Genomic DNA, 27165 nt, shown 5'->3' on the forward strand with positions numbered 1-27165 from the left:
CCTGCCCCACCTGCCCTCTCCGGCTAGGCTGGCTTGGGGTGTGGGAGCCCCAAGTCTCTTAAGACTCTCCCAGCAGTGGGGGTTGGCCTGAGCCATAAGTCCCTCCCTGCCTGCCTTCTCCAGCACGGCAGGCTCAGGGCATGTGAGCCCAGAAGCTCTAAAGTCTCTCTACATGGTGGGGAGCAACCTGAACTGGGGTCCTGCGGCACACAGTTCCTGCCTGTTCCAGCGCAGATCTCGGGTGTACTGTTGTTGCTCCTTAATAGTTTCAAATTGGTCATTCTGTGGGAGAAAGTGACACCAGGAGCCAACTACTCTGCCATCTTGACTGGAACTCCCAAAGCTACACATCTTAATCAAAGGATAGCAAGCATTTTTCAAACAGCAGTAATTCACATAGAACACACCCCGAAACTGCAGTGGCGGCCATCACCTCGGAGGATGGAAAGACGACACCAGCCTCATGCTTCACTGCCGCTGTCATCACCACCCACATTTCCATCTTAAACTGGGCACAAGCCAGTGCCACCCCTCCCAGCCCCTCTGACTTCTACTTCTTCTAACCCTTTGGTGGACAGGAAGGGGCAACTCCACCCTCCCCCAGTCCTGAGAGCTCTTTCTCATCCCTGCCGACTCCAGCAATCCAGGACCATACTCCTTAGCTACCCGTGTCCACCCCAAAATCCTAAATGTTGGTTTTCATGTGTATGATGGGGAGCTAGCCAGGTGCTGTTCACCTCCTGCCATCTCGGTGGTTCCTACAGTGGCATTGGGAATAGGTCGTGGGAGCTGCAGGCTAATAGGGAAGTTTCAGCCCAGTTGGCCTCAAGGGAAGGACACTAAAGAAAACCAGCACAAGGGGTCCCAAGTGCTGCTGCACTTGCCTGAAGGGTCCGCTGCTGGGGAGGGAGGAAGTGCACTGAGCCCTTCAAACTCCTCGCAGTTAATCTGAGGCTCAGTGGGAAAATTAGTGATGTCACGAGCAAAGGACAGCACAGTTGGTGGCAGCACAGCCTTTGCAGTGCCCCCTTGGGAAGGGAGAAGTAAAGGGTTAAACAAAGTTGAGCAGATTCATTTGTATGGGTTTACCCAGAACCTTACATGACTCAATATGCCTTGTGAGTTTCCAAGTGGGAGAGAGTCTGCAAGTGTCCCCAAACCTGCTTGACCAAGGAACCCTTCCTCACGGAACAGCTTGCAGGACAAGTGTGCCAAGGAACCCACTTTGGGGAAGCAGGGACCTGTGTTTTGGTTTGTCTTGTTGCTCACATGGGAGTAGAAGTGGTTGTGATGAGACAGGGAAGGCGGCGATGCAGGTGGACGGCCTGCTCCGCCATGGATGAGCAGAGCCACAGGGGAGGGAGGTCTTGAGCATCCTCTGGGGTGTGTTGAACCATTAAGACACATCTGTCGCAGCGGTGGCCTCACCTTGTGGATGCTGAAGACTCTAAGGCAGAAATGTTGCTCTTCACTCCTTCCCGCATGATTATTACAAGCCGTGTGTGGTGAGAGGCGATGAGCTGGGCAGGTTCTGGGGGTGGGCACGGCCTGGTAGCAGCCCTGAGGACCTGCCCCAAGTGGGGTCCCTTCCCTCTAGTGGCTCTGCCACAGTGCTGAAGGGCAGGGAATTACATCCCTGTTCATGCCCATGACTTCTAGGCTGACCCCAAGTCCCTAATTATGAGCAGAAACTTCTAACACCTTGTTAGCCAAGAGCAGAATTCCTTAAGCCTGTTGAAGGCCTCAGATAGAAGGCCTCAATTGAAAATATAATGACAGCTTTTGTCAGGCAATTTAATGAATCAATTTCTGATGCAGTTAACCCCCTGGTCCTGTGGAAGGTGCAGGTGCAGTGGTGATTGCAGTTAGACAGCCTCCAGTGAGCGTGCCTCAACCCCATGCCAGGCTGGCCCAGGTGGTACCCACACAGAGAGACAAGGGCACAAAATTCATGTCCCAGGCTCAGAGCACCCTAGTGAGCCCAGTTGTGCGGTTACTGTGGGGCTGCATGCCTGAGTCCATGAGACATGACTGTTACAGTCCCCTTACATTTCATACCACTTTTGTTGCTGATGATGCCTTCTCCTGACCTTCAGACCCCACCCCCAGTGGCATTAGTTGATCTAACCCTCATCACATCCCTAGGAGTTGGTGCCATCATTGTCTCCATGTCACAGATGGGGAAAGCTGAGCTGTGTGACCGCAGCCACCTTACTGCATGGGAGAATTGATGTTTTGAAAGGACTAATAAGTGACTCTCTAGGTATGGCTGAGCCCAGCCTGGCAAAGGAGCCCAGCCACCCTGGGTGGTGGGTTCAAATCAAGGCTCCTCCAACTGACTAGCTGGGTGTTTGGGAACAATTCATGCAACCCTCCTGAGGTTGACTGCTCTAGAAAATGGGGTAACAATACTACCTACACCCTCTCCTGGGGAGGTGAGAATATTCTGTGAGGTTCTGAGAGGTAAGGAGGTGAAAAACAGTAGCTCTTATTGCCATCATAGACATGCTCCCAGCCTTTCATGGTCCTGTGCTCACTGCAGTCTCTGGACCCTCACCAGGGTGGTATGGGAGCAGCAGAGGGGTCAAGAAGTAGGGAGGGGTCTGTCTGGGACTTAGACCACCAACTAACTGTGAGACACTGGGTCATATGGTTGATTTGCCCTTACAGGAACTGATGCTAACCTTCAAATAACTTCATTCTGTATAAATGGATTAAGGAGATGCCAGATTGCTGCCTTCCAGAAGCAAATGTAAATCTTTTCCAGTGTAAGATATCATACCAGGCCTTAAATTATATTTATCATCTTTTATATACAATGTCTAGCATTCAAGCCAAAATCACTGGACACATGAGGTAGAACAACACAATGTAAATAAAAATCAAGAGAAACAGCAGATGATAAGAAAAGACCCACAGAGGCTCCAGGTAATGGAGTTATCAAACATAGATTTTATAGTACCTATGCTTCCTGTGTTTAAGCAAATTAAATATAAGATTTTGAGAGAGAATTGGAAGATATAAAAATGAATTAACTGGGCAATTTAGAACAGAAAAATAAAACAAACTAAATTAAGAGCTCAATGGATAGATAGATAGATCTGCAGATTAGACATAGTTGATGAGACAATTGGTGAAGCAAAGGATATCAGAAGAAATATTCATGCTCTAAAACATGAAGAGATATACAGAAGGAAAATGCAGAAAGGTAAGGGACATTGGAGAAGAAGGAAGAAGGTCTAATGTGTGTGTTTGGAATATGAAGGGGAGAGATAAAATGGAGCAGAAGTAATATTTGAAAATATAGTGGCAAAAAATATTCCAAAACAGACAACAGGCATCCAGGCATAGAGTCAAAAAGCCCTATGAACTCTAGGCAGGATAGTGGAAACCCAAAGACAAAGAAGCTATCTTGAAAGCAAGTAGAAAGAAAAGACAGAGACCCTTTGAAGGAGTAACAATTAAACTCAAAGCTGACTTCTCTACAGGAACTATGGAAGTTAGAAGACAATGGAATGGTACTTTAAAAGTGCTAAAAGAAAGTAGAATGCTATTATCCAGTGAAACTATCTTTCAAGAAGTAAAGTTGATAAAGACATTGTCAAACAATAACTGAGTACGTCTGTCACAGATTGTGTTCTTCAGCCAAAAATCAAACAATTTGACGTGAAAGTTCAGAAATGGAAGGAAAAATGAAGAGCTGTGAAAAGCCCACATAGATAGAAAAAATATAAGTGAATTATGACAGTGTAATGTTTCCTGGGATGTAAAATAGGTGACTCAGATTCACAACAAAAATTATATAGCCTTTGAGGAGAACTGTATCAAATCAAAGTGATAAGGGTTGTTTGTACTGTTCGAGAAGGTGCTAGAAATTCCAAATTGATATATTTTGATAAGACAAAGATACATGTTATGAGGTCTTTGAAAAATAACTAAAAGAGTCATAAGACTATATAAGTTTTAATATAATAGATGGAAAAAATAAAATAATAAAATTATCAATCCACAAAAAGCAAGAGAAATGGGAACATAGAACAGATGGGCTATATATTTCTCTTTGAGTAAAATGGTAGATTTGCTAATGTAGTAGTAATTATAATAAATTAAAGTATATTAACTATGTAATTAAAAGAAACCCTATTGACAAATTGGATAAAGAAAAAAATCCAATTATATGCATTTTACAAAAGATACATCTAAAAAGTGTAAAGATAGAGAAAGGTTGAAAGTAAAATCATAGGGAAATAATACCACGCAAATACTAATCAGAATAAAGTTGGTGGTAGCTCTGTTAATATTAGGCAAAGTAGGCTCTGAGGAAAAAGCATTATGTGCAAAGAGAAGCACTTCACAATGATGAACAGTTTAATTCACCTAGAAGGTGTAAGAATTCTAAATTTGTGTGCACTTAATAATATTATTTTAACATATTTATGACAAAGTTGATCAAAATAAAAGGAGAAATAAACAAATATGCGATCGATGTCCAATTCCAGCAGACATCTCTTAGTAAATAATAGAACAAGCAGACAAAATATCATAAGGAAATCGAAGACTAGAACCACATAATTAATACATCTGGCCTTACTAAGACATATATAAAACACAGAAACCAACCACTGCTGAATACACATTATTTTTAAATATACACAAAACATTTACAAAAATTAACCAAGCGAGTCTCAATGTACTTCAGAGAGCCTGCAAGTCTCTGTATACTTCAAAGGTTTAAAATCAAAACATAGTTTGTTTTCTTACCTTAGAGCGATTAAGCTAGAAATCCATAACAAGGAAGATAACTGGAAAATCCCCAGAGATTTGGAAGTTCAGTAAAAGCCTTCTTATTAACCCTTGGGTAGAAAATAAATCACATGGAAATTAGAGAATATTTTGGGCTGAGTAATAAAACTAGTGGCATACAGCTGAAGTCATGCCCAGATGGAAATATTTAGCCTTAAATGCATAGGTTAGAAGACAAGGAAGGCTGAAAATTGGTGATCTAAGCATTCATCTCAGGAAGCTATAAAAAGAACAGAAAATGAAACCCAAACAAAATAGACAGAAGGAGACAATAAAAACATAGGAGAAAATAATGAAGTAGAAGGTAACAGACAGAAACAACAAAGACAAAAGTTGGTCTTTTAAATGACTCAATGGGTCAGATTAAGTAAGAAAAAGTAACTGCGACTAACCCACAACAGGAATGAAGAGAAGACACTGTGATCAATCTTGCAGACATCAGAAAGATAATTTGAGGATATGATATACCATTTATACCAATATGTTTTAAAATGGACACAAAGTAGATAATAGTCTAGAAATATACAACTTACCAAAACTAACATAAGAAAATAATCTGAGCTGTTTTATTGTTATAAACAAATATAAAATTTAAATCCTTATCACAAAGAAATGTCCACACCTCGTTGGCTCCATGATAAGTTCTACCGAGGCTATAAGGAGAGATTAAAACTAATCTACATAAATTTGTCCAGAGCGTTAAATAGGAGGAATTGCTCCCCCAGGTTTTGTTGTCCCAAACCCCAATAAAGACTATTCCCCAAACCTGGCACAAACTGTGTCCCAAACCAGCAACCACTTTGCCCAAAATGGGCAAGAACAGTGTCCAAAACCTGATCTGAATTGTATCCAAACCCAGCCTGTCTGTACAGACAAAAGCCATGTCCAAAACTAGCAAAAAACATCAAGAACCTTGAAAGAACGTGAGAGAGAGGGGTAGTAACAGGCCAATCTTGCTCATTAATAGATGCAAAAACACTAAGTAAAAAATAAAAAATTTTTAAAAGATGACCAGTAAGCGATCTTAACCCTTGACTTGGTGTTATCAGCACCACGCTCTCCCAAGTGAGCCATGGGCCAGCCCTCTAAGTAAAATATTAAAAGCTCAAATCCAGTCATGTTTCCACAGGATGATAAAACATAGCCAAACTGGATTTGTTCTAAGAATGCAGAATTGGCTTAATCAATGTCATTCAACACATAATAAAGGATAGTACATCTATCCTTCATATAGTCACTTATATAATCATTCATATAATCATTTGAATAGTGATTGTGACTATTTAACCTCATCAGGATGAAAATATTCAGCAAATTGGAAAAAAAAGGAATCTTCCTTAATCTCATAAAAGGCATCTACAGAAAACCTACAGCTAACACCCAATAACTGTTGAAATACTCAAAGCCTTCTCTTAAGATCAGAAATGTGACAAGGAAGCTATTACATCACACACTGCAGGTAGAAAAGCCCATGCACTAAGGCAAGAAAAAGAAATAAGAATAAGCAAAACTAACATCGTGTGTAGCTTATATGACTATGAATGGAGAAGATCTAGAAGAATCTGTAGGTAAATTATTAGAATTACTGAGTAAAGTTAGAAAGAGAGCTGGACATAAAACAATTAAACTTATAACTAGTCAGGAATAAATAGTTAGAAAATGAAATCTGAACTCATACCAATGACAATAGCATTAAAATGATCATGTAACTAGGAATCAAGCTATCAAAAAAGGTACAAGACCCGTACATGTTATTGAGAAAGATCAAAGACTTTTAAAAACAGAGGGATGTGCCACACTTGTATGTTGGAAGGCTAATGTTGTTAGGATATTAATTCTAATCAAAGGTTTCTATAGGGTCAACACAATCCCAATAAAACTTCTAGCACAATTTTTGTTTGCTTGTTTCTAGAAGGGCGAAGATCTTAAATTTTTAAGTGGAGATATAAAGGGCCAAGAAGAGCCTAGACCAACAGAAAGACTGTACGGTGAGCTCTTCAAGACATGGAGACAAATTAATGAACCGCAGAGGGTGGCTCAGGCTCGGCACTGTCCATGTTTGGGGCAGATACATCTTTGCACTACACAATGTTGAGCGATATCCCTCATCTCTACCCACTAAATGCCAGCTGCACCTCCACCACCCCCATAGGCAACCAACGCTCTCTCCAGTCATCATCAAATGTTACCTGGGGGACAAAATTGACCCCTTTTGAGAGCCACTGAACTACAGCTGTTAACACAGTGTGGTTTTGGAGCAAAGGTGGTCAGACAGACAAATGGAACAGAACAGTGAGCCTAGGAAAAAATATTTAATTTTTTAAAAAATCAGCTTCATGAACATATGACTTTCATACAAGAGAATTCAGCCATTTCGTGGACCTTATTTGACCAAGCTGTCAAATGTGCATGGTGCAAACACTTGAAGTTTTAGGAGTGGTGCTCTACAGCAGGCTTCAGCAAACAACCACCCACAGGCCAAACCCAGACTGTACCCTGCTTATTTATGGCCTGGGAGCTAAGGATTGTTTTTACATTTTTAAGTGGTTATGTAAGTACTGACACAATATTTTCAATTCTGCCTCTTGGCCTGCAATGCCTAAAATGTTGATTATCTGGCCCTTTAGGAGAAAGTTTACCAATTCCTACTTAACGGAGGAAGGACTGTCTTTTCAATAAATGATGCTGGGCCGATGAGGTATCCTTAAGGAAAAAGTGAAATGACCCACTACCCCATACCACACCCAAAAATCAGTTCTAGGGGGACTGTCAGTCTTATTGTGAAAGACAAAACCATGCATCTGGAAAGAGGGAGTAATATGACTGTTACCGAACTCAACGCCAGCTGCCACCAAACAGAAACAAATGACTTGGAAATCCAGTGTTGGTACAGAGGGAAGCAGCTTTATTCAGGAAAGCCAGCAACCTGGGTTGGCAGACTAGCCCACCTGCAAGGCTCAGATTTACCAAGGGGTTTTCAAGGAAGAGGTTGAGGGAATGAACTGTGGGAAGTGGAAAGCAGGAGGGAGGGAGACATGTAAGGGGCCAGGTCCAAATTCTCACCAAGGCTCGTCTGGCCTCTGTTATCTCACAGCTGGGCCTACGATTCCTTGCTGGTGCCCAAGGTCGGCTTCCAGACAGCTGTTTTTGATCACTTCTCAGAACTCTGCAAGCCTCAGAGAAGACCTCTTAGTTTTGCAAGGTACTGATTAGCTTTCAACAGCCCTGTTTTTCTACTTAGCAAGCAAGATAAGAAAATCAGAGGATGGGAAGATAGAGAGGAGAAAAAAAAAAACTGTCCTTTAAAAATTTTCCTACATCCCGGACAGTTTTAGGTACCAACATGGCTTCAGTCCTGCTCACTCCAGCGTGACCTCGGGGTAGGAAAATGTTCTCACACGTGACACATGAAGCATATGGTATATGGGAAAGATTCATCACTGGACTTTATTAAAATAAAAACTTCTCACCAAATACATATTTAAGGAAATGAAGAAATAAGCCAGAGCACAGGAGAGGATGTTTGCAACACTCAGTCACTGACCTAGCACTCATATCTGGGGCGGACAGAGAACCTCAAACCACTGCATGAAGATAGGTAAAAAGTGGACAAGATACTAAAACAGGCTGCTCACCGAAGACGAGAGCCTGGTTGCAGATAAACACCTAAGATGTGGTCAGCCGCAGCAGAACCACCTGCCACACCACCAAAACTAAACCTTCAGAACGGCTAAAATTGGAAAGACTTACAATACCAAGTATTTGTGAGAACATGCAGCAAGCAGAATTTTCATACATTCTTGATGGGAGTGTGCGATAGTGCAAACACTTTACACAACTGGACGTTTTCATTAAAGTCAAGTATACGTATGCCTAGTTTGGGGTATATGCCCTATAGAAGTGTGTGCATAAATACCAGGAGCTCTGCACCAGAATGTTGAGAGCAGCCTTACTCATAATCCCCAAAAGCTAGAAGCAACCCAAATGCCTGTCACCCTGAGGACGGATGAACAAATTGTGGGGGATCCATCCAATGGAATATTATACAGCCACAAAAATGAACACACTGCACCTAGAAGCGACAGGATCATGGACATGCAATGGGGAAAACGGCAGGCAGGTGCACGGGCAGAAAGCATTCTGTGTGACCACATGCGTCTGACATCAGAGCACGGCAGCACTGAAGTGCGTGTCACAGGCAGGGTGGAGGCAGGAGGGCGCTGTGCTTGGTAGGGGGTAAAAGGGAGCAGGAGGGAGTTCTTGGGGTGGGAGCAGGTATTCATTCTGTGATAATTTACTTAGCTGTTCACTTAAGTTTCATGCACTTTTCTGCATATAGTTTATCATTCATAATTTTAAAACTTCTAAAAAATAAATGCATGCAGAGGGCTTCCTGACTGGGTTGGATGAAAGGACGAGTCGACACCAGTTGATGATCCACCGGAGAGAGCCCGTTTATTACGCAGCACACACACGTGTATATATAGGGCTTTTAGGGAAGGCTGATTGGCTTAAAATACAATCCCTACTTAGCATACCTCATGCGGCTTGGGGTGGGTGTGGCTGAGAAGGATCAGGGTGTGATCCCTTGGGGCATTTGGGTTCTTACATTCCTCGGTGTGATCCCTTGGGGCATTTGGGTTCTTACATTCCTCCCTTTTTCTTGTTTTAGGAAAGGGGAAGTTGAAGTCATCGAGCTACTTCCTGCTGAACTAGGGCATTGTGGGGGGGGCAAAGGGAGGAAGGTACATAAATACCCATTATGAAACCCCAAAGGAGGGTGGAGAAACAAGTAATTTCAAAAGGGGAAAAGTCCGTAAACGTTCCTTGAAGCCACAAGTCGAATATGCACCGGTTCCATGGTTGGAGACTGGAGGGAGCAGCCAGGCATCGGTGGCGAGGGCGTGTAGGAATGCGTTTCCTCTGTAAGGTGGTGTCTCTTCAGCATCGGCTGAGGTGCTCACGAGATGAGGCGGGGGGGTTCATCGGTACCTAGAAGCTGGTAGTTTCTAAGCAAAAGCTGGTTAAAGGCCTGATTAGAGATTTTTCCCACTTGGGTTTGAAGAAACCTAATGATGCAGGGCAAGAAAAGGCAAGTTATGAGGATAATGATTAGAGGTCCCAAAATGGGCCAAATCCAAGTTAGGATAGGGTTTAAGATAAAAGAAGAAAAGGGGTTAGAACTGGATGTGGTTCGTAGGCTGGAAGCTAAGTCGGTGAGTTTGATGATGTTTGTTTCTACTAGACCGGATTCATTGATATAATAACAGCATTCTTCCCCAAGGAAGATGCAAGTACCTCCTTTTTCTGCGGTGAGGAGGTCTAGTGCTCTGCGGTTTTGGAGGGTGACCTGAGCTAAAGAGGTAATTTGTCTCTGTAGAGAGGAAAGAGATTCGGCAGTGGAGGTCAGAGCCCCTTCACATTTAGCATTTATGTATTCGACCGCCCACAAACTGTGTCCTAAGGCTCCTCCCGACAGGCCGGCTCCGACCGCTGATGTTGTTAGGGAAATACCAACCATGATCAGGAGGAAGGCGGCCCTTTTTTTGCCTTGAGGGGGGATGAAGAAGATGGAACAGTTCTGAACTGGTGTACAGAGTGAGTTGAGGGACGATGGTGACAAGAAGGCATGGGGCAGTAAGATTAGGCAGGATGGAGGTAGAGAGGGTTCCATTGCACCAGAAGAAAGAGCCTGGTGGGGCGACAGTGTGGGTATGAATGGTTGTGTTAAGATTACAATAAGATGGAGGAAAAGTTAGGTAGGAAGAGTTTCCAATGAAACAGTGATGGGGCAACAAAGTGTTATTGTGTTTGTTGTCGGGCTCCCAGAGAGGGACGTCCGGAAGGTTAAGGGGTTCTGATAGTGGGGAGGAGGTAACATTGAGAGGAAGGGAAGCATTTAAGGGGACGGCTGCCAGGAGCGGTCGCATGAGAGAGGCACAAAGAAAACAATTTCCAGGAGAGAGAGCCGGTAAGGTGTGGTTGAGCCATATATAGGAAGGAGTCTGAAGGCTCCCTGGGTGAAATGAAAAGAACAGGAGAAGGCCAAGGAGAAGGTTCATGTCTCCGGAATTGGGGGTAGGGCTGAGGTCCAGGATAGGCGGAGTTTGAGAGGGTTGGTAGGATGAGGGATACACTTAAAGGAATGGTGTGTTAAGTTTCCTTGCAGCTTGTTACTGGAGTTCTTGGTAGCCGAGGGCAGATAAGGCTTCAGCCTGGAAATATGAATCCATGGAGTAACATGATTACCTGGCAGGGCAAGTTTAGCAGCAGTTGGAGTGCAAAGGATGACAGGACATGGGCCTTCCCACTTAGGGGTTAGGGGGGTTTAGGTTCTGGGGAAGTGTATAATACTAATTGGCCTGGGCTGAGTGAAAGGTTATTTTTGGAAAGTGATGGATCTGGAAGTAGCCAGTCCTGGTACTTCCATAATTCGGTGCGAAGGTGGGAGAGCAAGGGTAAGGCCATGGTGGGTGGTATGGGTCCTTCAGTTGCTGTGATTCCCGGGGGTAGGGGGTGCCTACCATACATGACTTCAAAAGGGGAAAGATTGGAGGGCCTTTTTGGGAGAGCTCTGGTCTTGAGTAGAGCGAGAGGTAGAAGACGGACCCAATCAAGGTATAATTCCAGAGACAATTTAGTAAGGTTCTGTTGGTTCTCTCTACCTTTCCAGATGCCTGAGGTCGGTAAGGGCAATGTAGGTGCCAGGGGAGAGAGAGTGACTGGGAGAGTTTTTGTATTATCTGGGCGGTAAATTCAGGTGGATGATTTGGGAAAGGAGAGTCTGGGCTATGGTGGAGGCCTTTTATTGGATGTTGGGAATGCCTCTACCCATCCTGAAAAGGTATCAACAAACACCAAGAGGTATTTGAGGCGCCAGACAGAAGGCATGCGTAAAATCGACTTGCCAGTCTGCCGCGGGTATGAGACCTCTGGCCTGGTGGGAGGGGTATGGCCCAGGTTTGAGAGGGGTGTTAGGATTGGTACGCTGGCAGATTGTGCATGAGGAGGAAATTTTTGCAAGAGGGCTTTGTCAGATGGGGTGATTGAGAAGAAGGCTTGTGAAAACTGGGATAAAGCTTGGGGGCTAGAGTGAAACAGGTCATGGAAAGAGAGCCTTCAGCTAGAACGCAGGCTCACGTGGCAGCAATAAGTTCAGCCTGCTGGTTGGTAGTACCCTTGGGTAAATGTTGGGCTTCTATAACCGAGTCAAGGGAGACTATGGCATAACCTGCGTAATGAGTGTTTCCTTCCTTGAATGAGGACCCATCCGTGAACCATGTGAGATCAGCATGAGATAGGGGCCCCTCAGTGATGGAAGAGCAGTAAGGTATGAAATTTTGAAGGCTTTCTACACAGCTGTGCAAAGGGGTGTTGGGGGAATCTGGTATAGGCAGTAGGGTAGCCGGATTTAGGGGTGGGCAGGTAGTGAAGGATAGGGTGCAGGATTTTCCAGAAACGAGGCTAGGAGGGTTAGGATTCTGGAAGGTTGGAGGGATTGGAGAGCCTTATAGGTAAGGAGGTCTTTTAGGTGATGTGGTGAGAGAATTCTTTCCTAGAATGCCCAGAGCTTGTCCCATATTTTCATGAACATAGAGGAAAAAGGGTTTAGTTAGATCAGGGAGATGAAGTGCAGGGGCTGTTAGAAGGGCCTGTCGAAGCTTGAGAAAAGGGCGCTGAGGTGAGGAGAGTAAAGGTTCTTCAGGAGGACCCTTACTCATATTATAGAGAGGTCGGGCTAGTAAAGAGAAATTGGGGATCCGTGCTCTGAAATATCCGGCTAGACCCAGGAAAGATAGGATCTCTGTTTTGGTTTTGGGGATGGGCAGGTCAGTAAGAAACTGTTTTCTGTCCAGGGTGATTTCCTTCTTTCCTGGGGAGAGGAGAAAACCAAGGTAGGTTACAGACGGCAAGGAGATTTGGGCCTTGGCAGGGGACACTCGATATCCCCTACTGGCTAGGAAGTTAACCGAGAAATGGGTAGAGGTTGCTGGGACCTTGGAAAGAAGAGTGTATGGATTTGATACAAGGGGTGAATGGGAATGACAGCGGCATTAACAAGGCGGAGATCTTGGACGAGACGAAAGGCGCCATTAGGTTTTTTTACAGCAAGTATGGGAGTATTGAAAGGGGAGCGAGTGGGACGGAGATACCCCTTTTTTAATAGGTCCTGAATGATGGGGCTTAACCCAAGGAGGGCTGTTGTGGTTAACAAGGCGGAGATCTTGGGCGAGACGAAAGGCGCCATTAGGTTTTTTTACAGCAAGTATGGGAGTATTGAAAGGGGAGCGAGTGGGACGGAGATACCCCTTTTTTAATAGGTCCTGAATGATGGGGCTTAACCCAAGGAGGGCTGTTGTGGTTAATGGATACTGACAAATATATTTGGAGGGGTCTTTTAGTTTTATGTGTACAGGGGAACACTGGGCCAGAGCGGGGCTGGCAGTGTCCCAAACTGTGGGGTTAACAGGATGCGTCAGGATGGGTAAGGACTTTTTTGGAGGGGTGGAATTAGTAGGATCTTGGGCTTGAACTAGCGCTAGAAGGAAGGAAACGGGGGAAGAGGAAGAGGACAGGGGCAAAGTAATGGAGACTTGAAGCCGTGATAGAATGTCCCGACCCAACAAGGGGACGGGGCATTGTGGCATGACTAGGAAGGAATGGGAGAAAACGGATGGAGTGCCTTGAAAGTAGCAGGTTAAAAAAGGGGTTTTTTGGGGAAAGATTTGTTTACCTCCTACCCCGACTATAGGAGAGCTGCTGGAGGTGGTGGGGCCTTTATATTCCCTTAAGACCGAAAAGGTGGCTCCAGTGTCCAGGAGGAAAGATATTGGGTGGCCGTCCACAACCATGGATATCCTGGGCTCTTGCTTTGTTATAGAGATGGTCGGGAAGAGCCCAGGGCTCCTTCAGTCCTCCTCAGCGAGGCCCACCATAGGTGGTGTCCACGGTTCAGGGGACTGTGGGGCAGTTGGTCCCTCACCCCTTCGGGCAAGGGGGCAATCAGATCCCCAATGTCTCTTCTTTTTGCATTTTGGACAAGGAGTGGTGGGTGGCCTGGGGGTGGGGCAAGCCTTTGCCCAATGCCCTTCCTTTCCACATTTAAAGCAGGATCCAGGTGGAGGCTTAGAGGTGGAGGCTTTGGGAGGGCGCCCAGGGGGTTTGATAAGCCGGGCCAACATCTGGAAGTTGGCATGGTCGGCCTTTTGTTTTTGACGTTCTTTTTCCTCTTCCCGATTATGAAAAACCTTGAAGGCCACTGACAGGATTTCGGTCTGAGGGGTTGCAGGACCCTGCTCTAATTTTTTAAGATTAGTTTTAATGTCGGGGTAGGATTGGGCCAGGAAATAGGTCATAAGGACATGCCGGCCGTCTTCTGAGTTGGGGTCTAAGTTAGTGTATTGTTGAAAGGCCTGAGTTAATCTATTGAGGAACTCGGAGGGAGTTTCCTCCTTTTTTTGGACAATTTCTTGAATTTTTTGGAAATTGACGACCTTGCAAGCCGATTTTTTGAGGCCAATTATTAACCAAGAGGCAAAACGGTCTCGAGCCTGGATTCCCTGGGCTGTGTTATAATCCCAATTAGGTTCTGTTCTGGGACTGCTTGGGAGCCTGACGGGTGATTTGGATTGGTACGATGGGTGTCAGTGGCATGGGTTTGGGCTGTATCCCAGACCCTGCGGCGTTCCTCGGGGAGGAGGGTATTGGCTAGGAGCATGAAGATGTCATGATGTGTGAGGCTGTAGGCCTGCGGGATCCATTGGAATTCTTTAATGTAGGTGGTAGGGTCGGTAGAGAAAGAGCCTAGTCTTTTTTCTAATTCTGTAAGGTCAGCTAGGGAAAAGGGAACATGGACCCTAACTACTCCTTCAGCCCCAGCTACCTCACGTAATGGGGCAATTGTTAAAGGGGTGGGGGGAGGTCCTCGGGAATGGGTGAAAGGGGGGCTTAGTGGGTCAGGGGTAGGTGAGGGTAAAGACAGGGGAGTAGATGGCACTGGAGGTGCAGAAGGTGACGCAGATGACGGGGGAAGAGGAGCTGACGCTGGAGGCACTGGGGGAGGAGGAGATTGGTAGGGTGGGGGTTCATCAGCAGGGCCAAAGGTGGAAGAATCGAGGGGTGACTGTGAAGAGGGTTTACAGGCTAAAAGGACTTGAGAGGGAGCACAGGAGGAGCAGAGGGCGGGGTTCTGAGCCAAGAGGCAAAAAGCCTCGATGTAGGGGATCTCCTTCCATTTTTTTAGGCACTGGCAGTAGTTAAAGAGGTCTCGTAGTTTGGTAAGGAGTTTGGGCTTAATATCCGGCCTCAGGGAAAGGTTGGTGAGGTTTTTCAGAAGGCATTGAAGTGGAAAGTCCCCTAGGGAGGAGGAGGAAGCGCCCATTCTGGTGTCTTAATGGGAATTTAGACAGAAATCGGACAGAGATTAGTGATAAGACCGATCCTTCGGCCGGTTGGGAAAGGTGGGATCCTAGAGGGCGTCCCCAGTAGGTCATGTCAGTCCCGGCAGGTTCAGGTACGAACCAGGAGGAGAGAAGGGAGGTGTGGGTTGTCACCCAGACCTTCACTTCTCTAGGGCAAAAGCCCAGTGCCTGAAGGATACCTAGCGATAGGGATTTCTGGTCGGGTCCCAGACCCGGGAAGTGGAGAGAGATGGAAATCGGACAGAGATTAGAAGAAAGTGGTGGACAAGAGGGTGAAAGAGGGAAGGAGAGAACAGAATGGGGTTTTTAACCTCCAAAAATGAAAGTAAAAGTTTACCAGGGCTTTGGAACCTGTTACAGTTTGGGAATTTATGGTGGTCGTGAAGACCATGGTGGGGTGGGTATGGGTGTTAGGGGCTACCGGATGATCTAGACTCCCTGTGGTAGCCTGAAAAGGGCCAGTGCCCTTTAGAAAAGGGGGCTTACCTAATGATGAGCCGGTGGTGCGTGGAAGAAGCCAGCGCCGAAAACAATGGACGAGGGTGGACCGTCAATGGTGAGCGGTGGAAGGGAGGCCAGTCCTGGCAGGACGGAGTTCCCGAGGGGCGACTTGAGAGGTGCTGCCGCTGTGATCTGAAAAGTGTTACAGCTCGAGGAAGCCTTGAGGGGCAACTTGGAAGGTGTTGCCGCTGCGATCTGAAAAGTGTCGCCGCTCGAGAGAAGCTCCGTCCCGGGTTTCGGCACCAAATGAAAGGACGAGTCGACACCAGTTGACGATCCACCGGAGAAGGTGGCACACACACATATATATAGGGCTTTAAGGGAAGGCTGATTGGCTTAAAATACAATCTCTACTTAGCATACTGCATGGGGCTTGGGGTGGGTGTGGCTGAGAAGTATCAGGGTGTGATCCCTTGGGGCATTTGGGTTCTTACATTCCTTGGTGTGATCCCTTGGGGCATTTGGGTTCTCACATTGGAGAAGGTGGGGAATTCAGATGGGAACACCAGTGGGCAGGAGATCTGTTGGTGGAAGGTTCTAGAGATACAAAGGGCTTCCTTCAAAGCAGCAGTTTACAGAGCATTCAAAGTCCCATGGACGCGCTTATCAAGAGGAGCCTTGGAGCAGATCCCTCAAGGACTGCCTGTGGGGACCCCCTAATTTCTCGGTTCGGTGCATTTCATTTCTCTGATGTTGGGGTTTCTTCGAGTGTGGCCTCCCCCATGCAGGATTCCAGCGACTCTCTGTGGAGCTGTGCAAACTGACAGCTTTACAGATAGCCAAGCTGTAGAAATCCAATGACCATCCTCATTTTGCTCTCCTCACCAAGCAAGTATTCAAAGGCAGTCTTTCTGCAGAAGTTTTTTCTGTGCAGTCTTGCAGGAAAGCTGATAGCAATTCAATTAGAAAATGCAAATGAAGCCACATATTTCCCAGCGGAGTGCTGAATTGCCCCTGAGGACTCAGAGCAGCCTTCCAGCCCCACAGTAAAGACTTGAGATAAAGTTTCTCACACGGTCCTCATCTGACTGGCTGGGGTAGCACTTGAAACTGGTTATGGGACCCATGGGTATACTTTGCAAAAAAGCAGCTGTTGTTTATGAAAGTAATATTGGGCCTCATAGCGTGTGGCAGCATTTATGGAGGGTACGCTCAGCGGAGCAGCGGCCGGGGTCGGGGACCGGACACTGGCCTGTGTTCCCTCCTCAGCTTCTGCCCCTTCTCTAGGTGTGTGGGCAAATTGTGTCCCCCAAAATTTCAATGTTGAAGTCCTGAAATACATGACCTTATTTGGAAATAGGGTTTTTGCAGATGTAATTAGTTAAGAGGAGGTCATTAGTGTGGGTCCTGATCCAATATGAGTGGTGTCCTTGTAAAAACGGGAAATTTGGACACAGACACGCACACAGGGAAGAGGCCATGTGAAGATGGAGGCACAGATGGAGTGATGCTTCTACAAGCCGAGGAACACCAAGGATTGCCAGCCACCCCCAGCAGCTGGATTGAGGCCTGGACCAGATTTTCCCTCAGCCTCAGAAGGGTCCAACCCTGCTGACACTTTGGGCTGGGACTTCTGGCCTCCAGAGCTGCAGGAGAATCAATCTCTGTTGTTTCAAGCCACCCAGTTTGTGGTACTTTGTTACAGCAGCCCCAGGATACCTTAGGAAGGGTGGGCTGTGGCTGGTGCCTTCCAGCTGAGGGGGAGACCCAGCCTTGGTAGAGGGCAGGCAGACCCCAAGTATCCCCCCAAAGACGGAGTATGAGTTCCCAGCTGGCGATCCTGCCCAGCACTCCAGACACCTTTGAATCCCACTCTGGCCTTCAGGACTAGCAAGGACAAGTCTTGCCAAGACCCTCATTCATATTAAGCTAGGAAGCCATGTGCGGCAGTGGGTACAGGTGGAAGCAGGTGCATGTGCCAGTTCTGTTCAGAACAATCAGGGTTTGACATTACAGTTCCTCTACCTCAGCATTCCTAGAAGTCCCCAATGCAGTGGAGCTGGGAGTGGGACAGAGATTTGGACTTAAGCAAGTTGGCCCGTCAATCTGCAGCCACACCTCTGCCTGGCTGTGTGGCCTCAGGCAAATCGCTGACCCTCTCTCAGCCTTTTCTGCCTTCTCACCTGGAAGTTGATAACCACCCCTTGCAGGATTGCTGAGAAGAGGAGATGAGACCATGCCCTGGATTCCAGTTCTGGGCCTGGCTTGGGGAAGCACCCACCTGGTGTCAGGCAAGTGTCCCTATCAGGCTCAGGTTCCCCTGCCTTCTACCCAGAGTGGGACTTTCTGAGCCCATTTCCAATGGAGGGAGGGAAGCGCCTTGAGGAAGGCTGACGCTTGGCCCAGGCCCCGGGTGGGACTTGTGTGTCAGCACCCCACTCACCCATGCAGGGGCAGGAGTGGCGCTGGGCGAGGGATTTCGTGCAGCAGGAGCCAGCGCGGCAGTCCTCTGGGCCAGAGGATGAGGGTCAGGGTCTGTCTTTAGGTCCAGGACGGGGCTCCTCAGAAAAGCAGGAGGCACTCCGGGGTCCAGGGAGCAGGGGACGTGGGACCTATGGGCACTGAGTAGAATGGTTGAACCGAATGAGATGACCACCCTGTGAGGGGGATGTGGATGTGGAGGCACAAAGAGGGGAGGGCGGCCCAGGCGCCTGGGGCCAAGCCTCCTGCTCTTGGCCATTGTGGACTGCAGAGGCCACCCCCAGCCCAGCTCACTCACGTTGTGGGTGAGTGAGGCCAGCTCTGGAAGGTTCTCTGGGCCCCATGGGTCTTGACTGAGCCCTTCCTGGAAACCGCACCTACGGCAGCCCCAGAGTCACCTGTGCTGCTCAGGTGGCCCCAGGCCCCCTCCACCTTCCTGTCCCTCCCACTGCCTCCTGCCGCCCCTCCACCTGCTGTGGGCTCCACCTGGCAGGGATGTCCCTGGGGATTGGAAGCACAAGGAACCCTGAAAGGCCTGCAGCACACATCAAGTTTGCACATGTCACCTGTCCACACCACAGACACACACAGGGCACACCACGTTACACACCACACGCTACCCTGTACACACCACATGCTGCCCCATACACACCACACACTGCCCCATACACACCACATCACCCCATACACACCACACACACCACAGGCTGCCCCATACACACCAGACTGCCCCATACACACCACACACACAGTGCGTGCTACCCACATACCACACCCCCGCATGTATGCCACACCACATACACCAGATATAAACAATACACTGCACATACCACATACATGCTAATTCATAGAATACCTATGTGTGCATTCACACACACACTAACACCACACCCCCTCCCCATGGTCCATCCCTCCATCCCCGTGGTCCATCCCCCATCCCCATAGTCCATCCCCTTCATCCCTGTGGTTCATCAACCCCCATGCCTGTGATCTGTCACCCCCCATCCTGGTAGTCCATGCTCCCCCATCCCATTAGTGGGCAGGGGCACATTACTGGTAGCCTCCCGTGTCTCCCAGGTTGGCTATAAAGTCAATGGGATGGTGATGCCTGGTTAAGGACTGATTCCTGCTGTTCACCCTGAGAGTGAGACCTCATGAAGGAAGGCTGGTCTTCAAGTGACAGTGTGCAGAATGGTGTGTATCCCTCAGCCTCTCACCCTCCTTGAGTTCCAGAGGCCAGTGTGCCGGTGCCTGCACCTGGACACCTGAGGGTTCATAGTTTTGTCTGAAGGGGCCATGGGGCTCCAGCACAGGGAGGGGACAGTCACCTGGGGCCTTCCGTGTGAGGTGTTCTGCACAAGGTGCATCCGCCTTGGAAAACCAGAAGTCTGCATGGTGGAAACCCAGGTCTGAAGTTTACATCCCAGAAAATAGCAATGTGTCCTTCATTCTTCTCTAAAAGATGCCCCCCACGCAACTGGAAACAGCAATTCTAGAAAGAAGAAACAGCAGCGGTGCTGTTGATGAGCGTGAGCAGCCTGTCCACCGTCCCTGGTTTCCTTTGATGACTGCTGGCTATTGAACGAGCATCGATGACCTCCACATTCTCACGAGCCCAGACTATTGCCACCAGGGAGGCTTGCTCCAGGTGCAGACCCGACTGCCTGGGCAGGCAAAGCACATGTTGATGTTTGTGCCTGCATGTTCCCCCACATCCAGTACCTGCAGGAGTCACCAGACAGACTCTGGGAGAGAAGACCATTCTTTCTGCAGCTGAGGTCAGGTCGCAACCACAGCCCCGTCGGCATCCCCAGGTCCCACAAGTGCAGGGGTGATGGGTCGTCTGTATTCCATCTCAGTGGATGTCCACAGCTCCCAAATAAATTGCAGCATTTAACTTTGTCAGCATGACGGGCACGAGTGTTTATTCTAGTCAGTGTTTATTTGAAGGTGCATCTTTGCAGTTTCTGAGGTCAGCCCTTGGGCCTGCAGTCCAGCTGCATACATCTTTCCAGGGGCTGCCTGGGCACCAGGCCAGGCATAAGTTAACAGTCGAGAAGTTCAAGCTCAGATGATGCTTTCAGGCCACAGGTGGCCTTGAGCAATGCCTCGGTTAGCCCTCCACTTTATAGATTCAGAGGTGACCAGGAGTATCTGCAGCTCACCCAGAGCCCCCAGGCCAGCTGAAAAGCCCTCCAGAGTAGAGAGACTGGTTGGTCAAATTCCCCAGGCCTGTCCCAGTGGGGGAGGAAGGGCCTCAGCACAGACGCTGCACAGGGCACTGTCCTAAGATTTGAAGGGACCTCGTAGGGGCTGGCTACAGATTCTCACAGCAGTGTGGAGGGCACAGGGTGGACCACTGCAGGCAGGGAAGCTTCCGGGAATATGAGCCACAGAGAGAGGGACAACCACACAGATCCTGTTTTGTCTTTTTGCCAAGGAGTACTACCACAGATGTGGAAATGAGTGGCAGGCATGCCTCTGAGAACTTTGGAGTCCAGTGGGTAGGAAAGATCTAGAAGCAGCTTCCTCTGTTCACTCGGTGAGTGACCGCTGGTCATTTGCACATCCCTGCAGGCACTGCTGTGCGTGGGCTCCAAGACATGGGGACACAAGTGAGGAAATTCAGACACGGCATGAGCACTTACTGCAGCCAGCACGTGGATGGTGTCAGTGTGTGCAAAAGCATTTGGGAATCAGGGCAAGGGGTACCCAGCCCCAGAGGCAGGGGGTGGGCACAGGGTAGTGGCCACTGCTTTATCCAGGGGATCAAGGAGGTTGACCTCTGAGCTGAGACCTTACACATGAGAAGAAATGAGACAAATCCCATGGGGGGAGCATTCGGAGGGAGGGGATAGCCCATGCAAAGACCCTGAGGTGAGCCCCCTGTGGGGCCGAGGGCACAGCCAGCACAGACGTGGGCTGGGGAGAGGTGGCAGGGCCAGGTCACACGCCAGGCAGGCCTTGGCAGGGGCTTCTAATGGTCATAAGGATGTGGAGGGATGCCAGGGAGGGGTGGGAACAGAGGAGGGAGGGAGGATTGGACCCGCCTTTTGCAAGCACCACCACTGGGGGCCATCCCCAGCCTGGTTTCCTGCCCAGTTTGGGGTGGAAGAGGCGGGGATCGGCACTAAGCAGGGTTGGGGTGGCCCTGAGTGGCCCAGCCTCCCCCACCTCTCTGGCCCCATCGGAACCACCCCCCTCACTGGAAGCGCTCCAAGTGCTATCTGTTCCCTGTTGTGCCTGCAGGTCTGACACACTGCTCTGGAAGGTTCCACAGCCCAAAATCTACCTTCTCTGGCCTCCTGGATCCTTCACAAGGGCTCCTACACTCAGCATCTTGTTTTCCTAAAAAAGAGGAGCCATCAGAGGCACGAAACCACCCCCAACCCACCAAAGCTACCTGCTTTGCCCACCTGTTTTCAGGGCCTCCCCTGTAAGAGGAGGGGTCCCGCCACTTCTGCAGGATCCAGACCAAAGCCCCCCACACACACATACACATGCACCCTCCACAGCAACCGAAACGCTGTGATAGAGCCCACATTCGTACAGAGAGAAACCCTCCCGACCCTGCCCCTACCCGCTGTCACTCCACATCCCTGCCCCTCTTTGTGGGGTGTGACAACCCCACAGAATCCCTCATATATGTGATGTAATGTATTATATGATAAAATGTAATTATCATATAACGTATTATATTACAAAATATGATTGCTGCAGATTTTATATGGAACATACTATATAAAACCTACAGTAATCACAGTGTTAACAACATACCATCTGGGTAGTGTGAGCTCTGCTATGGGCCCCAGGCCCTGCCCGTAGAGTGGTCCATGGACAGACGGGGCATTTGTGTGGTTTGCTCACTGGCCATTTGTCCAGTTGAAATAGAGCTCGAGGGGTTCCCAGAAGGATTTAGGGGCAGAGCAGCACTGAGAGAGAGTCAGCCCTCGGCCTAAGTCTGACCCTGCCCCTTGCCTAGCCCGCAGTGTCCCAGATCCATTTGTGAAGTGAGGACACAACTGGACACGTGTCCCGTGTACAGTAACAGTCCCTGAGCCCAGCGCCATCCCCCAGCTCCAGGGCTGTCTGGTGAGTCATCCCAAGCCTCAGCCTCCTGATGGGCAGAGTGAGCCATGGCCACCTGCCAGCCTCTCCTCAAAGGCCGAGCGTGGGCTGTAAGCAGTGAGGGCATGCGGACGTACGCCAGCACGTGGCGCTCACCCACCTGCCAGCATTTCGGGCTTCAGCATGATCAAGTTCCACTGGGGCCCTTTAGCTCTTGATTGGGGCTGGGGTAAGTGTGTGTGTGTGCGTGTGTGCATACGTGCTGCACACATGAGTGTGTGTGTGTGTGTGCACATTGGGGGCCTGTGGAGAGCCGCCAGGAGGAAGTGGGGCACCACCCGCCCTCCTGTAGGTGTCAAGGGAAAACTCAGCCAGACTTCTCAGACCCACACACGACTGTGTTTCTCTCCTGGGTCATGGCTTCATTTGATAATTGGTTAAAAATAAACTTCCCCATTTTCTGGAGAAGGATTTTGTGAAAACAATGACAGAATGTCATAGACTCTTTTATTGCAGCAAAAGCTTCCCAACAAGGACAGGGTGTCTGTGAGCCCAAAACCCACAGAATGGGGCATCTGACGTGGCAGGGCCATATCTTGGGCACTGTAGTGGATTGAGTTATGTCCCCGCAAGTTTGAATTTGTCCCCAAGTTTTATGTATTAGAAACTTAGCACCCACTGTGACTGTTAAGAGGGTGGGAAATCCTATTATGGTAATTGAAAGGTGGAGCCTTGAAGAGGAGATTGGATTGTAGGACTGTGCAGTAGTGAATGGATTAAAAATGGTGGTCAGGGGATGCGGTTCTGAGGGCTCTAAAGGAAGAGCAGAGCCTATCTCTCTTTCTCTCTGCTCTGTCTGCTTCCACCATCTTGAAATGTGAGATGCCTGGGTCACTACTGACACCACCAGTTGAACTTTGGATTTCCCAGACTCAGAAACTGTAAGCAATAAATGTTGTTTTCTTTATAAATCATCCAGTTTCAGCTATTTTGTTATAAACAACAGAAATGGACTATTACAGGCACTTGGACCCCGCAGTGGGCAGCAGCTACAGATTTAGGAAGCTGCGCTTCCCTGGGGACTATTCGGAGGAAATTTAGCTGAAAGTCTGTGCTTTAGGCCTCTCGGTCAAGCCTTTACCTGTGTCCTGGCCAAAGCCTTCCAGAATCATAAACTCCAACAAGCGGACCACTTCTCTCACTAATGGCACCAACGTGAACGATTCCTTTCAGCTCTACTGCCAACAACTCCAGAAAAGAGTAATACATTTTCCCTTAACTTGCTAATTTAATTTAATTATTTTTTACTATGAATGAATTTTTTCCATGAAGTACAGGGTAATTTTACTTAAGGTGTTTCTAACTAAACATAATTTTCTCGATTCTCCAGAACAAGTTGTTCTCAACCAGGGCATTTGGCAATGTCTAGAGGTATTTTGGGTGTCTTGCTGGTAGGGGGGCTCTTGGCTTCAAGCAGGTGGGGGACAGGGACGCTGCTCAGCACCCTGCAGTGTGCAGGACAGCCCACCGCGGGGAAGGACCCTGCCCAAGTGTCCGTAGTGCCACAGTTGAAAAACCTGTTCTAGATCCAGGGGCGGAACCATCTCTAGGATTGGGGGTCCTTGTAGTGCTGGGGGTAGGGATGGCTAAGCAACCTGAGCAGGTGACCGTGGTCGTCTCTCTCTCTCTCTCTCTCTCTGTCTCTCTCTCGGTGGCTAGTCCAGATCTCTCTGTTCCAGAACATTCTGGAGTCTCCTTCCCCCACTTTTCTGGCTGGATGGGAATGTTTATCATCAATCACCCTTACAGGGGTGACCACTGAGTCACATGCTCCCTTTTTACCTACAACTCCTTGTCTTTTTGTGTCTTTGGTTTTGGTGGGAGACAAGGCTAAAGAGGCTGGTGGGGTGGTTTTGAGGTACTTATCGAGAGGAATGTAGCTTAGGAATATTAAATCCTTTCCACGAGATGATGGCAATTATTAAAGTTGCTTGAAGAGCCCTGTCTAAACCATTCCCCCAGGACTGCCCATGTCTTCAGATTCCCTAGCCCAGAGCACCAGCTTTGCTCACAGGTGGGTGCCAGACCATGGCATGTCGGGTGCTTTCCCATCCTGTGTTGAGGTTCACTCTTCTGAGAGGAGGAGCAGCAAGGGGCCCAGAGCCCCAACTGTGGGAGGCACAGCCTGAGTTCCAGCCCCGGCCCCCCAGTTGCAGTTGCCTGGCCCTGGGCAGGTCATCGGATGTCTCAGTGCCTCGACCTCCCCAGGCAAAAATGAGGATGGTGCTAGCTCTCACCTGCCTATGTTGTCATGGAGTGAGCACCCTGAGATGGGACGGGGGGGCTCTGATTGGGTCCTGGCACACATGCACAGAAGCGTTTGTGCTGACTTTCCTTCCAAATAGACACAATGAAGAAATGATCACCCTATTTCATTAAGAAGCCTTCTTTTGTGTTATTTCTATGGGAATTTTCAAAATGGCCTTCTCTTCTTATCGGAGATCAGGAATAACAAGTGTGTCGCACTTGTGGAGCGAGGCGGGCACACACATGTCTCCACAGCGTCACGGACGGACGACAACATCCACCAAGTGCCTTTTCAGAACCAAACTCATGCAGATGCTTATTTAGAACAGCCCGCATGCTCAGTCTCTTAAAGAATGTAGACATCTTTCTGTTGTTTTGTTTTGTGTTTGTTAAATACCATTTCATTTTCTCTGTCCTTAGCTACCATGGAAACCAGCCAGAAGGCTGCAGACAGTACCCTAGGTAAACATTTTAAATATACATGTTTGGAGGCAAGCAGAATGTACCCTTCTTCAAAGGTGTGCCGAAAAGGAAGTAAGAGGAAAAGGAATGAACTATCTGTGCAGATTTTCCTGCCCCCCACCACCTTTTTAAAGAAATGTAATTATCCTCAGTAAAAACAGGTTTGACATTTGGAGGAGTACGGGGCTCATGTTATTTCCCTTACTGAAGCATGTTTAACCCAAAGATTTTTTAAGGAAACCATGAAAACAAGAAGAGCCAAAAATAACACTGATATTTGGGGGATAAATATCTTCCCTTGTGCAGAAATGGCTGTCACTTCCCAAATATGACTACAGACCCTGTATTAGTCCATTGCTGTTGCTTATAACAAAATATCTGGAACTGAGTAATTTGTAAGAAAACAAAATTTATTACTTATAGTTTTAGAGGCTAGGAAGTCCAAAGTCCAGGGAGCACATCTGGTGAGGATCTTGGTGGTGGCAACAGTGACGGTAGAATATCACATTGCAAAGATGGTGGAGCAGAGAGCGAGAGACCAACCTCCTCATTCACTCTCCTTTTAAAACCCCCAGAACCACACCCCTGACAGCCATTATTAATCCATTCGCTAGGCATGGTCCTATAATCTAATCACCTCTTCAAGGCCCCACCTTTCAATTACCATAATACGATTTCCCACCCTCTTAACAGTCACAGTGAGGGACAAGTTCCTACTACACAAAACTTGAGGACACAATTCAAGCTCCAGTGAGCCGGGGGGGGGGGGGGGGGACATTCAGTCTACTACAGACCCCTGTGCAATCAACGACCTTGAAACACTAGACCCTAAGACGTAGCATTATTACCCAAACATTAGGGCCATCCAAGATCAGCAGAGTAGGAGCCAGAAATGCATTCTGAGACGATGTAAGTGCGTCTGCATCACTCTGCTGTGTGAGAAGCCTCAGGTGCCCAGGGAGCCAGAGGCTGGCGGTCGTGAAAGGCAGGAGGGCTGAGAGAACAGAGGTGCTGGTGGCTGGTGGCTGCTAAGCTCAGTGAAGGCAACAGCCAGTTGTACTCGTGGATAATGAGCAGAAGGTGCCTGCGGCCGGGCTCTAGGATTTCAATGGGGCTTCAGAGCTCCCAGAACCTCCCACCCTGTCTCTGCATTCCCAGGTAAAGCACTTCCCACCCATCTGAAGCTCAGGTGCAGGTGTACATTCCTGTGGTGCCCCATCACTCAGCCATGCAGATAATCCTGCTTAGAAAGGCCTTGTTAAGGGGTCAGGCATGGGAAGAGCATGCGCTTCAGCTTTGAGGCCAGTCCAGCAGCGAGGTCTTTCGAACGTGGCATGGCTCTGTGGAGTGGACTTGCCCAGAGTGGACTTGTCCACACGGCTCTGCAGAGTGGACTTGCCCTGTGGGTAGGAGCCCACCTGCTGTGCATCTCTTCAGCAGCCCACTTCACAGATAACAGACTTCCCCATGACGAGGCGAGAGTGTTTCACAAGCACCCCCAGTGGCTTCTCCAAAATCTGTTTTAGGTCCATCACCATTCTACAGCCATAAGGTGTGTTAGAAGAAAATAAAATTCTCAAGTTAGATGCATCTGACCCTCAATATGCCTCAGCAAGATTCCCCAGCGCGTAATAGGAGTTCTGCCCTCTGCACTCAATTCTCTTGTGATCACCAACTTTTTCGTTCACACCAAAAACCATCTTAGATACCCACGGTTCACCCAGATTTCTACTTCTGGAGACATTTGCCACCTCTACTTTTGTCTTCACAGAAGAGGAGGACTCTGTTCTCCTGTCACATGGCTTATGAGAGTGCATGGATGAAGAAGACAGCACCCCCCCGCTGGGGGCTGTCAGGAATATTTTCCCTTCTCTGCTGGGTGGAATTGCTCCGGGTGCGCTCTGCCCAGCCTGGAAGACAGGAGAGCAGGTGCTGTCAGGGAAGAGGAAAAACACAATTCCCTCTTTGTCTGCCCCTCCTTTACACTGGATTGAGTAAATAGAACCACAAGCTCCACTTCTGCAGAAGCCTGGTCTCTCCGTATTTATTACAGGTGCATGGTCTGTGCTGCCATCAGAGAAAACAGATTGCAGGAGGGACCTTCCCAAAGAGTCACTTTCTTGGGCAATGAAAGCCCTTGATGACATCTTTCTAGGTGGGAGCACAGAGCTGGCATGGATGG

At 48.3% G+C, this 27165-nt stretch overlaps 1 protein-coding gene across 1 annotated transcript in view; it reads left to right on the forward strand.

The window, feature by feature from the left end:
• The window catches only part of CDH4 (cadherin 4), a 646328-nt gene that overhangs the window by 441984 nt on the left and 177179 nt on the right, over positions 1-27165 (forward strand). Inside the window, 1 exon segment of the mRNA XM_063107192.1 lies at positions 17262-17275. Within this exon segment, the coding sequence (XP_062963262.1) occupies positions 17262-17275 (14 nt within the window).

The sequence above is a fragment of the Cynocephalus volans genome, chromosome 1 (assembly GCF_027409185.1).
Source record: "Cynocephalus volans isolate mCynVol1 chromosome 1, mCynVol1.pri, whole genome shotgun sequence".
NCBI lineage: Eukaryota > Metazoa > Chordata > Mammalia > Dermoptera > Cynocephalidae > Cynocephalus > Cynocephalus volans.